This window comes from Rhinatrema bivittatum, chromosome 11, assembly GCF_901001135.1.
Source record: "Rhinatrema bivittatum chromosome 11, aRhiBiv1.1, whole genome shotgun sequence".
Lineage (NCBI taxonomy): Eukaryota > Metazoa > Chordata > Amphibia > Gymnophiona > Rhinatrematidae > Rhinatrema > Rhinatrema bivittatum.
The window spans coordinates 66,589,197-66,610,595 of record NC_042625.1 but is presented as its reverse complement, the minus strand read 5'-3'; the positions used below and the strand labels follow the sequence as shown (position 1 = coordinate 66,610,595).

The window sequence follows — 21,399 nt, the reverse complement described above, 5'->3', positions numbered from 1 at the left end:
CTCAATGAAGTAGCTTATATTAAGGTATACCAATTGATTTTCTCGTTAAGCCCCAATGGATCTACTGTCTGCAGGGTAAACATCCAATATTGTTCGCGCTGATTCAGGCGTTTTTGAATATCCCCCCCCCCCCCCCGTGTTCCTGGATACACTTTCTCAATGATGGACCACTTAAGGTCCACAAAATCATGCTTTGCTAACACACAGTGCTGAACAAGGGGGGCTCTTAGTTTGGAATTCTTAATACAGCTGTGATGTTCGATCAACCTTGTTCTTATCTTTCTTTTAGTGCGTCCCACATATACAAGGTCACAAGGACATTGAATGATATATACCACACATTCAGACTCACACGATGTGGCAGCCACAAGCTTGATAGTAATATCTTGGGTAGGAGATGTCCATTGCTGACCTACTGTCGCTTGAGTGCACAAATCGCACTTTCCACAAGCTTGGTGCCCCCTCCTTTCAAAATTGGAAAAGAGGAGTCAAATACTGATTTGACCACCAAATCCCTGATGTTTTGAGCACGGGAAAACGCAAATCTCGGAACGGTTTCAAAAACTTGATGGAGTGTCAAAACATGCCAATGGGATTTAATAATCTGTACCACATCATGTGAATGTATACAGACCTCCATCACAGACAGAGGAAATGAATAGAGATTTAACGAAGGATATTGACAAAATTGCTATGAAAGGGGATATGCTATTGTTAGGGGATTTCAATCTATCAGATGTTGATAGGGATATCTCAGCTGAGGTGTCTTTTAGAAGCAGGAAGATCCTCTATTCTCTGAAAGGAGAATTGTTCTGTCAACTGGTAATGGAACCCACATAGGAAGGGACGTACCCAGATCAGTTCAGACTCCTGGGTTTTGCCTCCCTTCCAGCAGATGGAGACAGATTTTCACAGCCACTGGCACATTACGTGGCATAGCACCTGCAGTCCTTCATTATTTCTCTGTCCAGCAGATGGAGGAGGTGCAAAATCTGCAGTTCTGAACCTTTAAAAAAAAAAAAAAAAAAAAAAAAAAAAAGAGGAGATTCATAGGCGTCTTCTCCTTTGGCATTCTCCCAGGAGGTTGGCAGGTCCTGGTGGGACCATCCCTCCTGGTCGAGGAGTTAGATGAGCAGGGATTGGGGACTCCCAACTTGCTCTTTGGACCATTTTGGAAGTGAAAGCTGTTGGTCCAGTTCCCTCACCTCTTGGAGAGGAATGGAGATGACTGTTCCCTTTTCTGTTTTTGTCTTCTGTATTTTATAAAGTTTAAAAAAAAAAAAAAGTTAGCAGAGAAGAGAAAGTGAAGCAAAGTAGGGGCAGCATTCGGCCTCTCTTTGCCGTCCCCAGCGCTGGTGGTGTAGGGAAGCAGCTTTAGGGGTAGATTTATTGTTTTCTCCGGCTTTCCCTGTGGTCTGTTTCTCGCCCGCCCGAGCGTTGTCATGTGGTGGAAGCAGTGCTTAGCGATGCCAAGAGAGAAGTTTAGTGTGGGGAGCTCTCCTTCCGCCTCTCCTGGGCTGACTGCTGTTCCTGGTGCCCCCCTGGCAGGAAGGGCTGAAGCAAGAGCCGCATTTCTAACTAATGCAGGTTGTGACTTGGTGCGTACGACCACTAGAGGTGTAGTGTCCATAATAGCAGCAAAGCGTATGTTGTGGCTACAGAACTGGTCGGTAGATAATATTTCTAAGTTGAATTTAGTAAGGTTACCCTTTAGGGGTTCTCTCTTGTTCAGGAGTGAGTTGGAGAAGATGGCAAATAGATGGGGTGAATCCAAAATTCTGCGATTGCTGGAGGATAAAGTGCTGTTGCATTATTTTGGGGCAAAAACCTGCTTCAGGGATTCCCATTGGTTTCGTCTTTACAGAGGAGCAGCGACTCAAAGGTCACGTCCCTTCAGAAGATCTGTCCTTTTGGCCTAAGAAGCCACATAATGATGTGAGCTCCAGGCCTGGAGAATCTTGATCTTCGCAGTGAAGGTGCGGGGCCCACCTACCAGATCCAGAGATAGGTGGTCTATCTTATTTTAATCACAGGTGGGCTCGGATTCTAACGGACCAATGGGTCCTGGAGGTGATAAGAGAAGGCTGTGCTCTAGAATTTCTCCTTTATGGTCTTTCCCTGTAACTCGCTAGTGAAGGCTACGTTTAGAAAGCTGCTAGATCTGAAGTCCGTAATTCTAGTTCCCAAATCGCAAGAAAATACAGGGCGCTATTTGATTTATTTTGTTGTTCCCAAGAAGGAAGAGTGTTCCTTTAACCGATCCTGTATCTGGAAGGAGTCAATTGGCATTTGCTCATGACTCATTTAATAATGGAAACTTTACGCATCATAATTATGGCAGTACAGAAAAGGGAATTTCTCACATCTCTTGGTCTAATGGAAGCCTATCTACATATCCCCTTTTGTCAGGAGCATAAACATTTTCTTCATTTTGCTGTTCTAGGGCACTATTATCACTTTCAAGCCCTACCGTTAGGTCTGGTTATGGCGACAGGACCTTCTCTAAAGTTTTGATGTGGATAAAGGTAAAGTCAAATAACCAATGGGGAATCAAACAAATTCAAACTCTGGTGTCCAGTACTGCTCTTGAGGGTAATAACCATTTTATAGGTTATAACTCAAACTGTGCACCTGTACCGTTTTTGCTTTATTTTCTATCAAAATTATATTTTTCTTATTTTTAGCATTTTCTTTGCAATTAAAATCTTTCATAACTAAAAATTGGTTGTTTTTTTGTTGCCATAACTCCTCCAATGTGAGTTTGACTCCTTATAATGTTAAACAGCTTTGACCTTACCTTGTTAAACATTGTGAGCAATAGTTGTGACAAAAACTTCTTAATTGAAATAGTACATGCCTGCCAGACACTGGCCATGTTTCAACACCTACTGTCTGCTTCAGGGGCTGGAGAGTTGGTTACTGCATTCGCTGCATCTCTTGACTGCTGCCTTGCTGTCATAAGAAATTGCCACACTAGGTCAGACCAAGGGTCCATCATGCCCAGCATCCTGTTTCCAACAGTGGCCAAACCAGGCTACAAGTACCTGGCAAGTACCCAAACACTAGGTAAATACCATGCTACTGATGCCAGTAATAGCAGAGGCTATTCCCTAAGTTGGACAACAGAGTTTGGAATTTGATTCCCCATTGGTTATTTGTTGTTAGTTATAGGGGGGGGGGGGGCTCATGATAGAGGCTTAGGTTTTCTTATAGTGGATAAAAGTGAGCCAGTTGATATAGTGTATCTGGATTTCTAGAAAGCATTTGATAAAGTCCCTCATGAGAGACGACTTAGGGAATTAGAAAGTCATGGGATAGATGGCAATCCACAATAAGACACTGTCAGCTGGTTAAAAGATAGAAAACAGAGTAGGGCTAAATGCTGAATTTTCCCAATGGAAAAAGGTAAATAGTGGCGTGCCCCAGGGATCTGTTCTGGAACCGATGCTTTTTAATATATTTATAAATGACCTAGAAATGGGAACAACAAGTGAAGTGATCAAATTTTCTGATGACAAAAAATTATTCAAAGTTGTCAAATCACAAGAAGATTGTGAGAAATTGCAAGTGGACAATGCAAAGCTGGGAGACTGGGATGGACCCAAAAAAGAATCGGAAGCCAATCCAAGATTGCTGTGTAGCAGCTACAAAGCTGGGAGACTGGGCATGCAAATGAAATTTAATGTAGACAAGTGCAAAGTGATGTACTTAGGGAAGAGAAACACAAATTATAGCTAAAAAAAAATGCAAAGTTCCATATTAGGAATCACCACGCAGGAAAAGGATCCTAGGTGTCACTGTTGAAAATACATTGAAATCTTCTGCTCAGTGTGCAGCAGCAGCCTAGAAAACAAATAGAATGCATAGAATGCTAGGGATTATTAGTAGAGGAATGGAGAATAAAACCGAATATCATAATGCCTCTGTATCGCTCCATGGTATGACCTCATCTTGAATATTGTGTTCAGTTCTGGTCACCACATCTCCAGAAAGATATAGCAGAATTAGAAAATGTACAGAGAAGGGCGACCAAGATAATAAAGGGGATGGAACAATTCCCCTATTAAGAAAAGCTAAAGCGGTTAGGATTCTTCAGCTTGGCGAAGAGACAGCTAAAGGGAGATATGATAAGTCTATAAAATGAGTGGAATGGAACGAGTAAACATTAATCAGTTTGCTCTTTCGAAAAGTACAAAGACCAGCGGACACAAAATGAAGTTACTGGGTAATGCATTTAAAATTAATGAGAAAATATTTTTTATTCAACACATAATTAAGCTCTGGACTTTGTTGCCAGAGGATGTGGTGAAAACTTAGTATAGGTTTGTTTAAAAAAGCATTGGATAATTTCCTGAAGGGAAAAGTCCATTAACAATTAAGGGAGAGATACAAAAATCCACTGCTTATTCTTGGGATAAGCACCTTGGAATCTGTCAATCCCTAGGGATCGTGCCAGGTACTTGTCACCTGGCTTGGCCACTGTTTGAAACAGGATACTGGGTTTGATGGGCCCTTCGTCTGACCCAGTATGGCAAGCCTTATGTTATGGTGGTGGGAGCAGCAACTCTGCACAAAGAGGGCATTCTAGTCCATCCGAATTTAGACGACTGATTGATTCGAACCAAGATTGTGGAAGAAAGTCAGTTGCATCTCGCAAAATGATTTGTTTGCTTCAGGTGCTAAGTTGGGTGGTGACCTTAGCCAAGAACAGTCTATAGCCGACACAGACCCTGGAGTATCTCGGCATGCAATTCGATACAGAGTGGGGCGGAGTATTCCTACCAGAGGAACACATCCAGAAATTGGTGACTCAAGTCCAGTCCTTGAGGAGGGCTGTTCATCCAACAGGTCCTGGGGTCTATGGCAGCAATGTTGGAAGTAGTACCCTTGGCAAAGGCACACATGCGACCCCCCTTCAGCATTCGTTGCTCTCCTGGTGGAATCCGCAGACACAAGAGTATCCAGTGAGGCTCTAGTTGCCGATAGATGTGTATGAACAGTTGCAATGGTGGTTACATGCAGACCACCTGGTTGGTGCTCACAACGAATGCGATTTCTTCTGGGTTGGGAGCTCACTGTCAAGAGTTGATGGCGCAAGATCGGTGGAATGCCAAGGAACAAGAGTGGACCATCAATCATTTGGAAGCACATGCAGTTCGCTTGGTGTGCCTACAGGTCAAGCAATAAGGATAATGTCAGACAATACCATGACGGTCACCTACATAAATCATCAGGGTAGAACCAGAAACCATCTGGTGTTGGTGGAGATAGATGCTGTCATGGTGTGGGCAGAGCAAAATCTTCAGGAGATATCCACTTCTTACATTGCCAGGAAGGAGAATGTGTATGCAGACTTCCTTAGCCAGGTAGGTCTTGGACCCAGAAGAGTGGGAGCCGGCGAACAATTCCTTTCAGCTCATAATGTCTCATTGGGGGTCGGCCATATCTGGACTTAATGGCGAGGTCCAACAATGTGAAGATGTCACAGTTCTACAGTCGCAGAAGGGATTCGAGAGCGCTGGGAATCGATGCTGTCATCTAGGTATGAATGTGGAGCATCAAGGAAAGAAAATTATTAAGAGGAAAGGAAATTATCATGTAAGAAGTAATTTCACCTTTTTTTATTGTGTCTAGAGAGGACTGTGGTGACAAAGGTGGTGTTTGAGAGAGGAGGAAGTATGCCCATGCCCACGCAAGACTGTAAGGTTCACCTATGGCATCTAGTTACCCTTTCACCAGCCCTAAGTGTGAGAGAAGCTTGCACTGTTGCTATTGGTGCACTTCCTATTCTGTGATGGGACAGTGTGTGGGAGATAATTTAGCTTGTCTCTTATTTTGAAGTTCTGTTTTTAGAATTCTGATTGTAATTCATTGTCGTGACCCAATTTGAAAATGTCTCCTACAGCCATATTATCCTCATTGGTAAGGTGGGGGTTTAACTGTGGTTTATTATTAAGGGGACTCGTGCACCTCTCACTGTGCTGCTTTTCATTAGTAACACACATAGTTTTCTTCTCCCGTATCCCTACAGGAGGAAGTGGAGCAGACGGTGGCCCTCCGGCCAGCACCTCAGGAGATGATTGCAGTGCGCCTGGCACAGGAGAAAGCACTGAAGCGACAGTTGGAGGAGGAGCAGAAGCTAAAACAGCCCCGACCAACCAGTGTCCCCTCTGCCCCTTCGCTGGAAGAGGTCATGGACTTCCGGGAGGAGGGGCCGGAGGTAGAAACCCCCACTATTTTTATCAGCATGGAGGAGGAGACTGGCTCAGCAGAGCCCAGCGAAGAGGGAGCCATCTCAGTTAAGGTATCTGTGCATCCGGCATCACCCACCGTGCTCTTAGACAGCGAGAGCCCTGAAGCTGGGCAAGGCGACGCTAGGGAGGAGCCAAGCAGTGCCCCGGCATCACCAGACAAGGTGACCAGAACCAAGTGTCTTGTCTATAATGCACTCCTGTCCGCTGCTTCCTAACCAGCTTCCTGGCTCCTGAGTTGCTTTGACTGTGCTCTTTTAATGAAATTGGCCTTTATTAATAATGAATCCCTTCCTTTATCTTGTATTCTCCTATTCTACCCCCTTATATTGCTGGCACATTCTCTAGCAGCAACTGCTCTGACCTCTGCAGCCTTTGGAGTTTGGTTCTTTTTTGCTGTATGGCAATGGTGAAGATACTGTTGAAAGTGGAGACTGGTGGTCTCTTATAAGAAACATTTCCTTCTTCACATTGCACCTGTTTTCGTTATTTTGCAGAGAGAAAGCACATTGAGAGAAAAGGGTGATATGCTGAAAATTACATTTGTCTGTTGCAGAACTGGGATTAGATTAAAAAAAAACAGGAAAATAAAGTGATTTGCCTAATATCAGCTCCCTCTCTTGCCATGTTTAAATCCCATCTAAAGACACACCTTTTTGAAACGGCTTTTAAATCTTATGCCCGATTATCTGCTTTTAGTCTCAACTAACTTTTATTTTAACCAAGTCTCTAGTCCTTTGTTTGTCTTATTAGATTGTAAGCTCTATTGAGCAGGGACTGTTTGTACAGCGCTGCATATGTCATGTAGTGCTATAGAAATGTTAAGTAATAGTATATCTCACAATCTGTGGTAGAACCAATGATTAAAATTGAGGCATAGGGAGTGAAAGTGACTCGCCTCTGGGTCATGCATCAGATTGGTGACCATGATGGGATTAGAATTGAGGCACAGGATCACATAGGGCAAAGATGGCCTACTCCAGTGCTCAAAAGCTACAAACAGGCCAGGTTTTCAGGATGTCCACAATGAACATGCATGAGAGATTTTATTTATTTAGATTTATATTCCGCTTTTCGCACTTTTTTCAGCACTTCAAAGTGGATTACATTCAGGTACTGTAGGTATTTATAGATTGGGTAGCAAAAAAAAACAAAGAAGATCGGTGGGCAAGTTCTAATAAAAGTCATTTGATACACTGATCTTTGTTTTTTCGCTACCCAGCAAAATTGGATCAGCTTCCGCTTTGTTTTTGGGTATTTATAGATTTGTATGCACTACCTCTATTATATGCAAATTTATTTCATGCATATTCATTGTGGATATCCTAAAAACCTGACCTGTTTGTGTGTCTCAGAGCCTGACTGTGTAGACCCAAGGATCTGCTCAAAAGTAATGGTGCTTTTGGCAGTGGTGCTGCAAGGAAGGGTTCTTCGTTCAGTCCTTCTCTTGGCAATTGATTGATGAAGGGAATGATGTTTTTAGCAGAATGCATTGGCCATTCAGAAGATGGTACAATTTTTATGCAGGAGTTGATATCGCTGATGTGTTCCCCTAAGCAACATGAAGCTGTCTTAGATGCTGGGGGGGTCTGTGTTGTGGTTGGCCAGGGGTCCAACGCTGTGGTCCTCTCCAACATCTCAGTTCAATCACAGAAGCAGTGCACCATGTGCCATGGGTGAGAGCTCACATGCATCCTCTGTAGGGAGCTATACTGTCCAGATGGGATCCTCAGCCCCCAGACTTTTTCTTTCAATTCCCCGTGCCGGAGGCAGTCCACAGACTTTGTTCTGGGGGTTGGAGGTGAAATGTCTGGCTCTGGAGATCCTAGCCTGGGTAGTAGGGATGACAGAAACCAGTGGTTCAGGTGAGATAGATTTCGAAGGAAACAAATTGGACAATCAACAGTTTTGAAGCTAGAGCATTTCGTCTAACTCCTCTGGAGCATACTCCTTGGTTGTGGGGTCAAGCAGTCGGAATATTGTCCGACAATGCCATAGTTTAAATAAACCATCTGGAAGGAGCTAGAAAGGTGTTAGTTGAGTTAGATTTGTTCCTCTCTAAGCCTGAATGAATCTAAAGCCTTGATAGTCTCTCATATAGCGGGAGTGGAACATTTTTATGTGATTTACTTCAGTTGTGAGGTGTTCAGTCCAAGAGAGAATGGTCTTGGTGCCCGATGAGATTTGGTTGAATTGTTGCCAATATGACAATTTTTAAAAAGGGTTCCAGAGGTGATCCAGGAAACTATAGATTGGTGAGCCTAACGTCTGTGTCAGGCATAATGGTTAATGCTATTCCTAAAAACAAAATTAATGACCACATAAATAGACATGGTTTAATCGGGGGAGTCAACATGGTTTTTGCAAATTTACTAGATTTTTTTAAGGGAGTAAATAAACATGCAGATAAAGGTGAGTCAGTTGATATGGTGTGTTTGGATTTTTAGAAGACATTTGACAAATTCCCTTGAGAGATTCCTCAGGAAATTGGGATGTCGTGGGATCAGAGGCATTACCCTACTGTGGATTGGTAACAGGATAGCAGAGAGGAAACAGAGGGGTAGGATCAAATGGTCAGTTTCCAAATGGAGAAAGATTTAGTGGCATGCCCTAGAGGGTCTATATTGGGACCTGTGCTATTTAGCAAATTCATAAATGATCTAGCGAAACGAGTGAGGTGTCCTTTGTCCAGATCCCTCCTTGTCACAAGGCCATTGCAGCGGCTGCAGGCTTCATCGTGGTTTCTCCCCCTGACCCAGAGTCTTCTCTTAGGGGTTTAGTCTCAGAGCTGAAGTAAAGTTTTTGTTTAAAAAAAAAGGCTTTTTCAGTCTTTCAGGCAGCAATACAGCACTGAGGTGCAGGTGACCTCCTACTCTCCCAGTAGCGGTAAGAGGAGCTGTTTTTTCCCATGGAACTGCTTTCTGTAGCTTTTTAAGTTTTTTCCCGGGTCCTCCGTGTGCTTCCTTCCCTCTCGATATAACCCACGGTGCCGTGTATCATGTGTGTGGTTTGTCCCGGTCACGTCATCTGTTGGGGCGGGCTTTATGCAGGCTGTGCTGAGAGGGGGCGGGTACCTCCGTGGGCCCTCCAGCCGCGAAGCAACGACAGAGGTCGAGCAATTCGGGGCAGCGGTCATGCCGGGAATTTGGTTGGGATGCTGCCTTCAGTTTGGATGGTGCGGGAGCGATGGCAATTTGGATTTTTTTTTGTGCCTGCTCCCGCGAAGAGTGAGGGAGGGTCCTCCCTGCTTGTCTCCAGCCCAGTCGGATTTGAGAGACAACCGGGGGGGCTGGAGGAGGGAGGACATCCCATCGCTGCCAATTCCTGCCGTGGGCCCAGGTGGGGCTGGAGCAGGGATTTCATTTTCCCCTGAATTTATGTTATTACTTCATGAGGCCTATTTAGCCAGGCAAAGGGTGCTGGTGGGAGTCCCACAGGCCCAGCCTCGGCCCACCCAGCCCATTGTAGTGACTGGCTCTGGTTCTGGTGCTGGTACCTCAGGCAGACCACGGGTGTCTCCGGTTCAGTGTCTTCTCAGCCCTTCTTTGGGGAGTCGCTTGGACAGGGATGAATTGGAGGAGGCTGAGACCCCCAGGGACACTGGGGAAGACTCTGGTTAGGGGATTCAGATGGGCCCAGTTGATCCCGTTCCAGGGGATTTTGCTCAAGGCGATGATCAGGTTTTTTCCGTACCCGTAGCAGATGACCCCAAGATGGTGTGCCTTTTTAATCATGAGGAGGTGGATGCCCTGCTCCCCTTGGCCTTTCAGGTTTTGGGGGTCAAGGTGCCTCAGGGCGACCAGGATTTGGAGGGATCAGACCCAGATCTGGATGGAATAAGAGCTCCTCTGTCGTTCTTCCCATCCCATAAGGCAGTTAAGAGACTTGTGGAAACTGAGTGGAGGTTGCCTGATGTGGGCCTAAAGGTTGCTAGGAGCATGGGGAGGCTCTATCCTCTTCTGGAGCAGGATCTGGAGCTTTTTTCTCTCCCTAAGGTTGATGCGGAGGTCTCAACCTTAGGGGGTCATTAAGAGGACCATGATTCCCATGGTAGGTTCCGCAGCATTAAAAGACGTGCAGGATTGTAAGTTGGAAGTGCACCTCAAGCGCATTTTTGAAGTCTCGGCTTTGAGTTTGAGAGCGGTGATTTGTACCAGCTTCATGCAGCATGCGTGTCTTCGCTGAGTTCAACAGATGCATGAGATCCTGCCGAAGTCCGGGAGGCCTCAGAGTGAGTGACTTGAGGCCACAGTGGTTTACAGGGTGGATGCTCTATATGATTTGGTTCGTATCTCCTCTCGTTTAATGGCTTCGGCAGTGGTGGCCCAAAGGTTACACTGGTTTCGAAAGTGGGTGGTGGATGTTTCCTCCAAGGTTCAGTTAGGTTCGTTGCCTTTCAAGGGTAAGCTTTTGTTTGGTGAAGATCTCGAGCATCTGATACAGTCTCTTGAAGATAAGGCCCCCCGCCTGCCCAAGGATAAACCTAAAACCAAGCGTTTTTTCCAGGTGCAGTCTCGTTTTCATTCCAATAGATGGTCTCAGCCCTCCAGGGTTGTTCCAGGAGCCCAAATATCAGTTTTCTCTTGGGGTCAGCCCTGGGGGCAGTCTTTTTGGGGGGCTCGGAGCCCGTTTCATTGAGCCACTGGAAGTGCTGTGGCTGGAGGTAAGACCTCACAATGAGGTGAGGCCGGTCCACTCCATTGTTCCTTTTACCAGAGGTCGCTTATCTCAATTTTATGACGAATGGGCCAGGATTACACAGGACCAATGGGTCCTCAATGTGATAAGAAAAGGCTACACTTTAGAATTTGCTCATCCAGTGCGCAACCTGCTTATTTCCCCCTGCGGTCCAGTGGAGAAGCAGGCGGCGGTGCGAGAGACTCTGGAGCGTCTCCAGCTTTTGGGGGTGGTGGTTCCAGTTCTCTCGATGGAGGTTTGCACGGGTCGCTATTCCATTTATTTTGTTGTCCTCAAGAAGGAGGGAACATTTCGACCCATCCTCGATTTGAAGAAGATGAACACAGCTCTCAAGGTATCGCATTTCCGGATGGAGACCTTGCGGTCAGTGATAACTGCAGCTTCGCAAGGGGGAGTTTCTGGCTTCGTTAGATCTCACAGAGGCCTATCTGCACATTCCCATCCATCCGGACTCGCAGCGATTTCTGCGCTTCATGATCCTGGGGCAACGTTTTAAGTTCCAAGTTCTTCTCTTTGGACTGGCCACAGCCCACACACCTTCACCAAGGTGATGGTGGTGGCAGCGGCGGTGCTCCAGAAGGAAGGGATTCTGGTGCACTCCTATCTGGACAACTGACTTATCAGGGCAAAGTCAGAGTCTCTCTGCCAACAGTCGATTCATAAGGTGCTCAAGGTTCTTCAGTCACTTGGCTGGGTGGTAAACGTGGCAAAGAGTCATTTGGTTCTGACTTAGTCCTTGGAGTATCTGGCGCTCAGTTCGATACTCTGCTCGGAAACGTATATCTGTAGGAGGAGAGAATTCTCATCCTGTAGAGTCAGGTTCGCCGGTTGTTGCGGTTGCGCATTCCGAAGGTCTGGGATTATTTGCAAGTTCTAGGCTTGATGACTTCAACTCTGAAGTTGGTTCCATGGGCATTCTTCCATATGAGACCTTTGCAAAGGTCGCTCCTGATGCGTTGGGAGGCCAGTCTCAGATGAATTCATCTGCCGTTGCCTCTAGAGGGCTTTGCCAGGGAGACTGTCTTGGTGGCTTCAGACTCCCAATCTTCTATGCGGGATGGACCTTGAGGTCCCGGATTTGGACGATAGTGATGCTGGCATCAGTGGTAACTGGCTGGGGAGCAGTTTGCCAGCACCACTCAGTCCAGGGTTCCTGGGCTGCAAGAGAATCTGCTTGGTCTATCAACCGGTGGAGACCAGGGCGCTCCGTCTAGCTTTGCGAGAGCTCTTGCCATTGGTGAAAGGTTGGTCAGTGCAGATTCTGTCGGACAACGTGACTATGGTGGTGTATATTAATCAGCAGGGCAGAACCAAGAGTCAGACGGTAGCCCAGGAGGCACAAGAGTTGGTTCTTTGGTTAGAGAGGCATCTAGAGCGCATAGCGGCATCCCACATAGCCGGAGATGAAAATGTTCAGGCAGATTACTTGAGTTGGACTCAGCTGGACCCAGGCAAGTGGGAATTTTGGAGGCCGCGATGCAACTCATTCAAGATTGGTGGGACACTATCGTTTGGATGTGGGAGATTCAGGTTCTTATTCCTTTGGCAAGAGTGTTCTGTGAGTGGGACTCTCCAGGTCTCATCCAGCGTAGGGGGCTTTGGTACATCCCAGGAGTCTGGACTGATCTGGATACATACAGGGAAAGGAAAATTGGTTCTTACCTGCTAATTTTCATTCCTGTAGTACCATGGATCAGTCCAGAACCCGCCTGGTTTGGGAGAGTCACCCGCTCAGCTGAAGTGTCCAGGATGTCGATGCTTTGGTTCTACCTTGGCCACAGGGCATTCTGATTTGTGTGTTTCCTCCTTTGGCCGTTGGTGGGCAAAGTGCTGTGTTGCATTGACAACATCGTGGAGAGGTAGTCCTGGTCGCCCCAGAGTGGCTGTGGCATCCATGGTTCGCAGATCTGATCAACTTGGCGGTGGACAGGCCAATTCACTTCAGTCATATAGCGGGCCTGCTTCGTCAGAGCCCCATATTTTCAGACCAGGCTGCTCACTTTTGTCTAGTGGCATGACTTTTGAGAGGCGCCGGTTAAGACGTAGTAGTTACCTGGACGCGGTCATAACCACCTTGCTTCAAGCCAGATGGAAATCCACTAGTATGGCTTACATTCGCATTTGGAAGGTGTTTGAGTCTTGGTGTTCCGCAAACTGTGTGAGTGCTCTCAAGTCTTCCATTCAGGAATTTTGTCCTTTCTATAAGAAGGCTTCACTAAGGGCTTATCTCTTAGCTCGCTTAAAGTTCAGGTGGCGGCCTTGAGTGTCTCCACGGCAAGATTGATGGTTCCACTATTTCAGTGCATCCAGATGTTGTTCGGTTCCTTAGAGGCACTAAGAACTTGCGTCCGCCAGTTAGGAGTGTATGTCCACCCTGGAATCTTAATCTGGTCCTCAGACTGTAAGTCTCCTTTTGAGCCTCTGTGGAGTGTGACACTGAAGGACTTGACCCTTAAAGTGGTTTTTCTAGTGATTATATGTTCGGCTAGAAAGATTTCAGAGTTGCAGGCTCTGTCCTGTCAGGACCCCTTCCTTTAGATTTCTAATTCAAGGGTATCGTTGCGGACGGTTCCTTCTTTTATGCCGAAGGTGGTTTCAGCATTCCATGTGAACCAGATGGTCGAACTTCCAACCTTCCCCTACGGTTGATGTATCCAATCCTCAGAGGAAAGAGCTCAGGCAGTTAGATGTTTGGGCTCTCTTACATTATCTGGAGGTGACGAATAATTTCGGGAGATCTGACCACCTTTTTGTGGTGTGGAGCGGCATAAAACGAGGTTTCAAAACCTCTAAAGCCACGATCGCGTGATGGTTGAAAGAGGCAGTGGGTCGGGCGATCCCTGAAGGCTTGAGAGCTCATTCTACTCATTCTCAGGCAGCCTCCTAGGCAGAGGCTTAATTGGTTTCTCCCCAGGAGATTTGCAGTGTGGCAACTTGGAAGTCGCTTCATACCTTTGTGAGACACTATCGTTTGGATGTGGGAGATTCAGGTTCCTCTTCCTTTGGCAAGAGAGTTCTGCGAGTGAGACTCTCCAGGTCTCCTCCAGCGTAGGGGGGCTTTGGTACATCCCAGGAGTCTGGACTGATCTGGATACATACAGGGAAAAGAAAATTGGTTCTTACCTGCTAATTTTTGTTCCTGTAGTACCATGGATCAGTCCAGAACCCGCCCAGTTTGGGAGAGTCGCCCGCTCAGCTGGTGTTTATTATAGATACAGTCTTGGGTTGCCACAGTTTATTGGTTCTAGTTCTTTGTTGCGTTGGTTTTACAATTGGATTTTCTTCTTTCAGCTTGGGTACCGATCAATACTGAAGAACTGCAGGTGGCACTGAGGTTTACGATGCAGTGTCAGTGAAACTTTCGCCGTCTCCATCTGCTGGCAGGGATGCATAAATCCAGGAGTCTGGACTGATCCATGGTACTACAGGAATGAAAATTAGCAGGTAAGAACCAATTTTCCTTTATGGGGACTTCAGTGGCTCTGAGTGTCTTTTCCGGTGAAGACACATGCAAAGCTGCTACTTGATCATCTGTTCACACCTTCATGTCCCACTGCTGTCTGGACAGCATGTCCTGAGGAGACATTAACTTTGGTTAAACAGTTCTGCACAGCCTCTTCATCCAATAGTCTACTTTCCACTTGGTGGTGCCCGGTTGTCTTAAGTAATTGCTTCACTTGTAGTCCTCAACTTGTAGTCCTCAACATGCTTGCTTATCAGCAGAAAAAGCAATTTTGCTTACCTATTAACAGGGTTCTCCATAGACAACAGGATGAATTAGCCATAATGAATATTCTCCCACTTCTCTGGAGAGCTGACACCTTGCTAAAGCTTAAACTCTGGAAGAAACTGAGGGGTTTTAGAGAGAATGAAATCCCATGCATTCTCAGTAAAGTCAGATGATATTACCCATGTGTTATGGCTAATTCATTATCTATGGAGAACCTTATTTGCAGGTAAGCAAATTTGTTTCCTTAGACTAGTGCAAGGTATTAAACTTACTTAGTTTTGATGATAGTACTGCTTTTTGAACCATACATTAATAGTTAAAATTAATTGCAGGGAGAACTCATACATTTGCCTACACCTTGAACTCTCGCAGTAATGGGGTTTTTTTTCTTCCTTGCTTCCTCATTGTCTTATTTTTTTCCTCTCCTTTACCCCGGAAAGTCCCAGGAATTGGAAGCCACCAAGGAAGCAGAAGCCAGTGATACTGGTGCCTCAGAAGAAAGCATTGCAAATGAGGCAGAAGTCAAAAGCTCTGAAGCTGCAGCAGAAAGCATGCCTCCAACCGACCAATCGGAAGAACCAATGGAGCAGGGTGCAGAGGAAAAGCAAGAAAGTGTAAGCTGTGAGGACACTTCCTGATAAGATAATGGAAGAGGGTATAGTAGGGTAGGGAAAGGATCTATCGGTATCAATGACATCCAGGAATTCACCCTAATATTCTGTTCTCCTATCACAACAAAAGATTTATGTATCATTTTTCCAAATAAAGAGCTAAATTTGTTCAATCTGACTCTATATTTTTCTCTTTGTGTAACATTCAGCATCATTAGGCTTGTGTTTATTATTTAAAAAATAGTAATCTGCATATTTTGGCCCAGCTCAGGTTTCTGCTACTGCATTAGAGAGGGATCTGTAGAGATCTGCAGTCCTGTTTCCCCTTGTCAATAAGAGTGTAGAGTGAAGGAATCATATGATTCCATGATACAGGACACAGATCAAGCCAGGCTGATTTTGCTCCCATTACAACTTTGGACTTTTTATGGGCTTTGTTCTTTCTGCATTTGGCTACAATAGGCTCCCTAGAAAAGGATGATAGTATAATTTCACAAAACTGCATTACCTTGCTATTAGCAACAAGAAATGTAGTCTTGTTTCCAAATCCTGATAAAAATAATGTTCATCTGGTGATAAGTTTGATATTCCACATTTTTGCCAGAAATGTACCAAGGTTCTCTACCATCCTGGATAGATGAGCATACAAGTTCTCATTCTTAATCCAACCTAGAGTCTTCCCACAGGTCTTACTATCAAGCTTTTTAATAATCTAAGTAGTCACCAAAATTAGTGAGGCTGTTGTGCAAACCTGCAGCCTCCTAAGACCCTGAGCCTTACTGGAATGTATGCAACCACCTCCATCCTGCCAGCATTGCCCTGTTTGGCTTGCAGTATGGCTAGGTTATGCTTCTATTATCTGCCTTCAAAGGAGAGACAAATGAGTTGTTTGCTTTCTCTAAAGACATGTAGTTCATCAGTCAGATGTAGGTCACATCTGTGTTCTTGGTTCCAAACAGTCAGATACTTTCAGATCTTCTGGAAAAGGCCTAAAGGCATTTGTCCATATGCAATAGTTCCCACACTGCTGTGGCTTTATAGCTGGTGGAACAGCAGAGAAGTTATTTTAATAGTGAGCTAAATGCAAGTCTGAGCAGCCTGTACTATATTCAGCCTTCTAGGGGTCCTGCCCAGGACTACAAATCTTTGTAAAGCTCGCCTGAGTTATAAATAAGTTCACCATCACTTAGGATTGAGAATTTTTCTACTAGATCTTTAAATGATTTAATATGTTTCTTAGCGTGTAGCAGATGGACTCAGGACCAATGGGTATAGTGTGCTCCTGATAGCAGTTGGAGACTGATCAGATTTCAATCTGAAGTCATCCCTAGTACATATACTCCTGCAGGACGCCATGCTGTTAAGTATTTTCCGTCTCCATAGCAGTTCGGGACTCTATACAAGCTTGCACAGCATTAGAGTATTCTAACCAAAGAAAACTTACCTCTACAGATGAGCCCCGCTCTCCTGCGGTGATACCTACAGGTCCCTCCCCCAATTGAGATTCCTGAGGTGATTTCCGCGATCCCTCAGAGGTAGGCTTTGGTCTAGCAGCCGGCCCCCGGTGTGGACTTAGCCCTCGGCATCGGGTGCGGCTGAGAGGCAGCGGGTGCAAATTTGAGCACGGCGATGAAGGTACTTTTCCCTCTACCCCCGCAGCTGGAGACAGCCCAAAACGAGACCGGGAAATGCCAAGACAAGGTAAAGTAGAAAACTTCTTAAGTCTCCGGTCTCAGAGGCTTGAATAGCCGCACAGATCGCCAGCCGGCATTAGTGCTACCAGGTTGATCAGCCCTATCCGGGCTAGACCCAGTTCGATACGAGGGCCCTCCCACATGGAGACCCTCCGAGGTGGTCGCCGTCACCATTTTCCATTTGATAGCTGCCCTGTCCGCCGATTCGTTCTGTGCGCACAGAGGCAAGCCATGCGCACAAAATCACTTGTGCGAACACCGGCGCATAAGTAAACCCCGAGGACACAGCGGCGCTCGCATCCGACCTACACGCCCAACTTCGGCGCACTCGGAGCGCATAACTCAGCTTCACGGCGTATGCTTGAACGCACAAACCGAAGTTTTCCAGCACACACAAACCATGGCACCACCGGACAAGAAGCTTAAGGCACAGGGCCTCTGCCCAGCATGCCACATTAGAGCTTTGCAGCACGAAGAGGCCACAGCCTTGTGTACACAGTGCGAGGAGGCCCTGGGTGATCCAGCCCAAGGTCCTCCCCAGGTAGTGGGATCTGGATACACCGACAGTATACTGGACCTCGCTACCCCCAGCGGGAGCCTCCTTCAAACAGGGCTCCCTGGGGATGCAGCGCCTCTCAATTTAGACCCAGCATCTTTCTCCTGGGTAGAGTTCTTCAAAGGCCTACATCCCTTTGTCCATATGCAACCGGCGCCCCCGATGACACAGCCACAGCCTCCCCCAGAGGACCCTGACATCCCGGGACCCTCTAAACCCAGAGAAGTGCCTTGCCCGCCCAAAAGCCCCAGCACTGGGGACACAGACACCTCGGATGAGGATCAAGACTCCCTGGAGGAAGGAGAAATCCCTCCAGGAATGGAACCCTACCGAATCATGAGGCGGTTCTTCACCAAAGACGAGCTTTCAGACCTCATGGCGCACAGCTTGAAAGAGCTCGCTATCCCAGGCACAAGTGCCACAGGGGAACAGAAGATGAACCCCCCTCCTCGAGGGACTCAGTCAGGCCTCCCACCATTTTCCTTTGTTGCAAGCCATCCAACAGCTGATTGATCTGGAATGGGAGTCTCCGGGGGCCGGACCCTGGCAGCCATGTACCCCCTGGACCCCGCCGCCAAAGATCTCCTGGTATTCCCCAAAGTGGATGCCATGGTCTGCGCGGTCACTAAGCACACTACTATCCCAGTCAAGGAAGGAGCGGCACTCAAGGATGCCCAGGACAGACATCTGGAATCCATCCTCAAACATTCATTTGACGTTTCAGCGCTGTCGCTACAGATCGCTGCCTGCTGTGCCGTGGTGACACGCGCCTGTTTATCTAAGACCAGGAACGCCACCATGCCTGTAGAAGCACTAGAACCAGCAGTATCATTCCTCACTGATGCGACCTCCGACCTGGTACGCACTGCAGCCAGAGGTGTTTCGTCCGTCGTGGCAGCCAGAAGGCAACTCTGGCTCCCAGCTCGTCGGCCGACGCAACGTCCAAGACTAGACTCACAAGAATGCCCTTTAAGGGAAACCCTCCTGTTCGGAAGTGAACTGGAGAAGTTAGCTGACAAATGGGGCAAATCCCCACTACCGCGGCTACCGGAGGACAAGATCAAGAGAAGCCCAGAGCCCATCGCCCCAAACATCTAAGGGCAGGGGATCACGGTGCTTCAAACCGTACAAAAGTACATATCAAACATCTCGCCCTGCAGGCAGGGGCCAGTCCTTTTGGAAAAGCACAACAGAAGGGGAGGAGGCCCAGGCCCCAGCCACACCCCGCAATGAAAATCAGCTGGCCCATCCAGGAAGAAGCCATAGGGGGCAGGCTTGCCCTATTCTACCAAAGATGGGTCGAGATAACTTTGGACAAGTGGGTCCTAACCATCATTCGAGAGGGATATTATCTGGACTTCCACAACATTCCTCCGGACAAATTTGTGAAATATCCCTGCCACGACTTCTCCAAGAAGGACGGCAGTGGAAACCACGCTGACCAAATTGCTCACCTTAAAGGCCATAATGCCGGTACCCAAGCAACAACAAAATACTGGGCACTATTCCATCTATTTTATTGTTCTCAAGAAATGGTAGGTACAAGACGACCATCTGAGCAAGGGAGTAAGGCTATCCCCGCCGACCTAGATCCTGCTTACCATGGATGCGAGTCTACGAGGGTGGGGAGCCCACTGCCAGGAACTGACTGCCCAGGGGCAATGGGACAAGGAAGAGTCAGGCTGGAACATCAACCGACTGGAAGCACCGGCAGTCAGGCTAGACTGCCTACGGTTCAGTCACAGACTCCGGAGCGAATCGGTCATGTTGGACAATGACACAACAGTGGCCTACATCAACCGTCAGGGAGGAACCAGAAGCCAACAGGTGTCCCTGGAAATAGACCCCCTAATGGCGTGGGCAGAATCAAACCTACAAGAGATCTCAGCCGCCCACATCACGGGAAAAGACAACGTCACTGCGGATTACATCAGCAGAGAAAGTCTAGACCCAGGGGAATGGAGGCTGTCTAACACAGCCTTCCAGTTGATAGTAAACCGCTGGGGAACGCCAGTCAAACGCCCAAGTTCCCAACTTCTTCAGTCGCAGATGGGAACCATAATCCCAAGGGATCGATGCTCTCGTCCAGGCCTGGCCACAGGAAATCCTGCTATATGCCTTCCCACTGTGGCCGCTACTGGGTGGAATCATCCGCAAGATAGAAGACCAGTACTTCTAGTGGCCCCGGACTGGCCAAGAAGGCCATGGTACGCAGACATGCAAAGGCTACTGACAGGGAGCTCTATCCCTCTACCTCCTCACAGGGATCTGCTCCAACAAGGCCCGATCCTCCACTAAGACCCAACTCTATTCTCTCTTACGGTCTGGCCATTGAGAGGACCTGCCTGAAGAAGAGCAGATACTCGGGGGTGGTGATTGACATTCTGCTCCAAGCACACAAGTTTTCCACATCGCTAACCTACATACGAATATGGAGAATATTTGAAGCCTGGTGTGAAGACCTAGACATCCTCCCGCGGACAGTCAAAATTCCCACAATTCTGGAATTCCTGCAAAACGGCTTACAGAAGGGGTTGTCTGAACTCCATCAAGGTGCAGGTGGCCGCGTTGGCCTGCTACAGAGCCAAGGTGGGGGGCAGCAGCCTAGCCTCTCATCCGAATGTCTCCCGTTTCCTGAGCAGATCTGACCACCCCTGAAGTAGCCGGTACCTTTATGGAATCTCAATCTAGTCCTAGACTTCCTAGCAGGAGCCTCCTTCAGACCCACCCACGGTCTGTCCCTCCGACTACTAACACTGAAGACTGCATTCCGAGTGGCCGTCTGCTCGGCCTGGCGCATCTCCAAGCTTCAAGCACTGTCCTGTCGAGAACCCTCCCTCAGGTTCACACTGGGATCCATACAGCTGTGCACGGTCCCCTCCTTCCTCCCAAAAGTGGTTCCTCACTTCCATCTAAACCAAACCATCTCGCTGCCATCGCCAGATGAGCATAAGGACTTGGAAGAATCTCGCCGCTTTCGCCATCTTAACATCGGCAGACTCCTACTCTGATATCTGGAAAGGTCGGAATCCATACGAAAGACGGACCACCTCTTCGTCCTTCACAGCGGGAAGAAACAAGGGGAAGCGGCCTCATGGACAACTGTAGCCCACTGGATCAAAAGTTATCAAGGCGGCCAACATAGAGGCAGGCAAGCCTCAACCTCTACAAGTCAAGGCCCATTCCACTAGAGCCCAGGCAGTGTCCTGAGCGGAAACCAAGATGCTGTCACCCGCCGAGATCTGTCCTCCATTCATACCTTCTCTAGGTTCTATCACCTGGATGTTCAGGCTCGGGAAGACACAGCATTCGCAAGGGCAGTACTAAGTGGGCCACAGGCAGCCTCCCACCCGGTTCGGGAGTAGCTTTTGTACATGCCATTGGTCCTGAGTCCATCTGCTACACACTAGGAAATGGAGAAATTACTTACCTGATAATTTCATTTTCCTTAGTGTAGACAGATGGACTCAGCATCCCGCCCACGGCTGCCGATAATCACGGAAACCTTGGGGGACAATCCCAGAGAGTAAGACAAACACGGGTAAGCCAAGCTTCGCTCTAATTAGGATACCGATACCTACCGGGTGATGGCGTTTCTCGGTTGAGTGCACTGGCGGTCTCCAGCTATAACCACATCAACCAGTTCAAGTTAACCAAGTTAATCAAAGTTAACCAAGTTAATCAAGTTATTCAGTCACACATATATCCACAATTGCTTTTCGAAGTGAGAATACTGAAGAGCATGGCGTCCTGCAGGGGTATATGTACTAGGGCTGATGTCAGATTGAAAACTGATCCGTCTCCAACTGCTATCAGGAGCACACTATACCCATTGGTCCTGAGTCCATCTGTCTACACT

The 21,399-nt window shown here is 47.3% G+C and overlaps 1 protein-coding gene across 4 annotated transcripts in view; it reads left to right on the top strand.

Moving 5' to 3' along the window:
- The window catches only part of SYMPK (symplekin), a 169,067-nt gene extending 153,604 nt beyond the window's left edge, over positions 1-15,463 (top strand). For 3 of the 4 annotated variants that reach the window (XM_029619576.1, XM_029619577.1, XM_029619578.1), the window contains exons 26-27: positions 6,032-6,415; positions 15,120-15,463. In XM_029619576.1, coding sequence (XP_029475436.1) covers positions 6,032-6,415; positions 15,120-15,317 — 582 coding nt within the window. In that variant the 3' untranslated portion in view covers positions 15,318-15,463. The remainder of the gene's footprint in view (positions 1-6,031; positions 6,416-15,119) is intronic. The other variant, XM_029619579.1, reaches the window with a different exon arrangement.
- Positions 15,464-21,399: the final 5,936 nt, after the last annotated feature.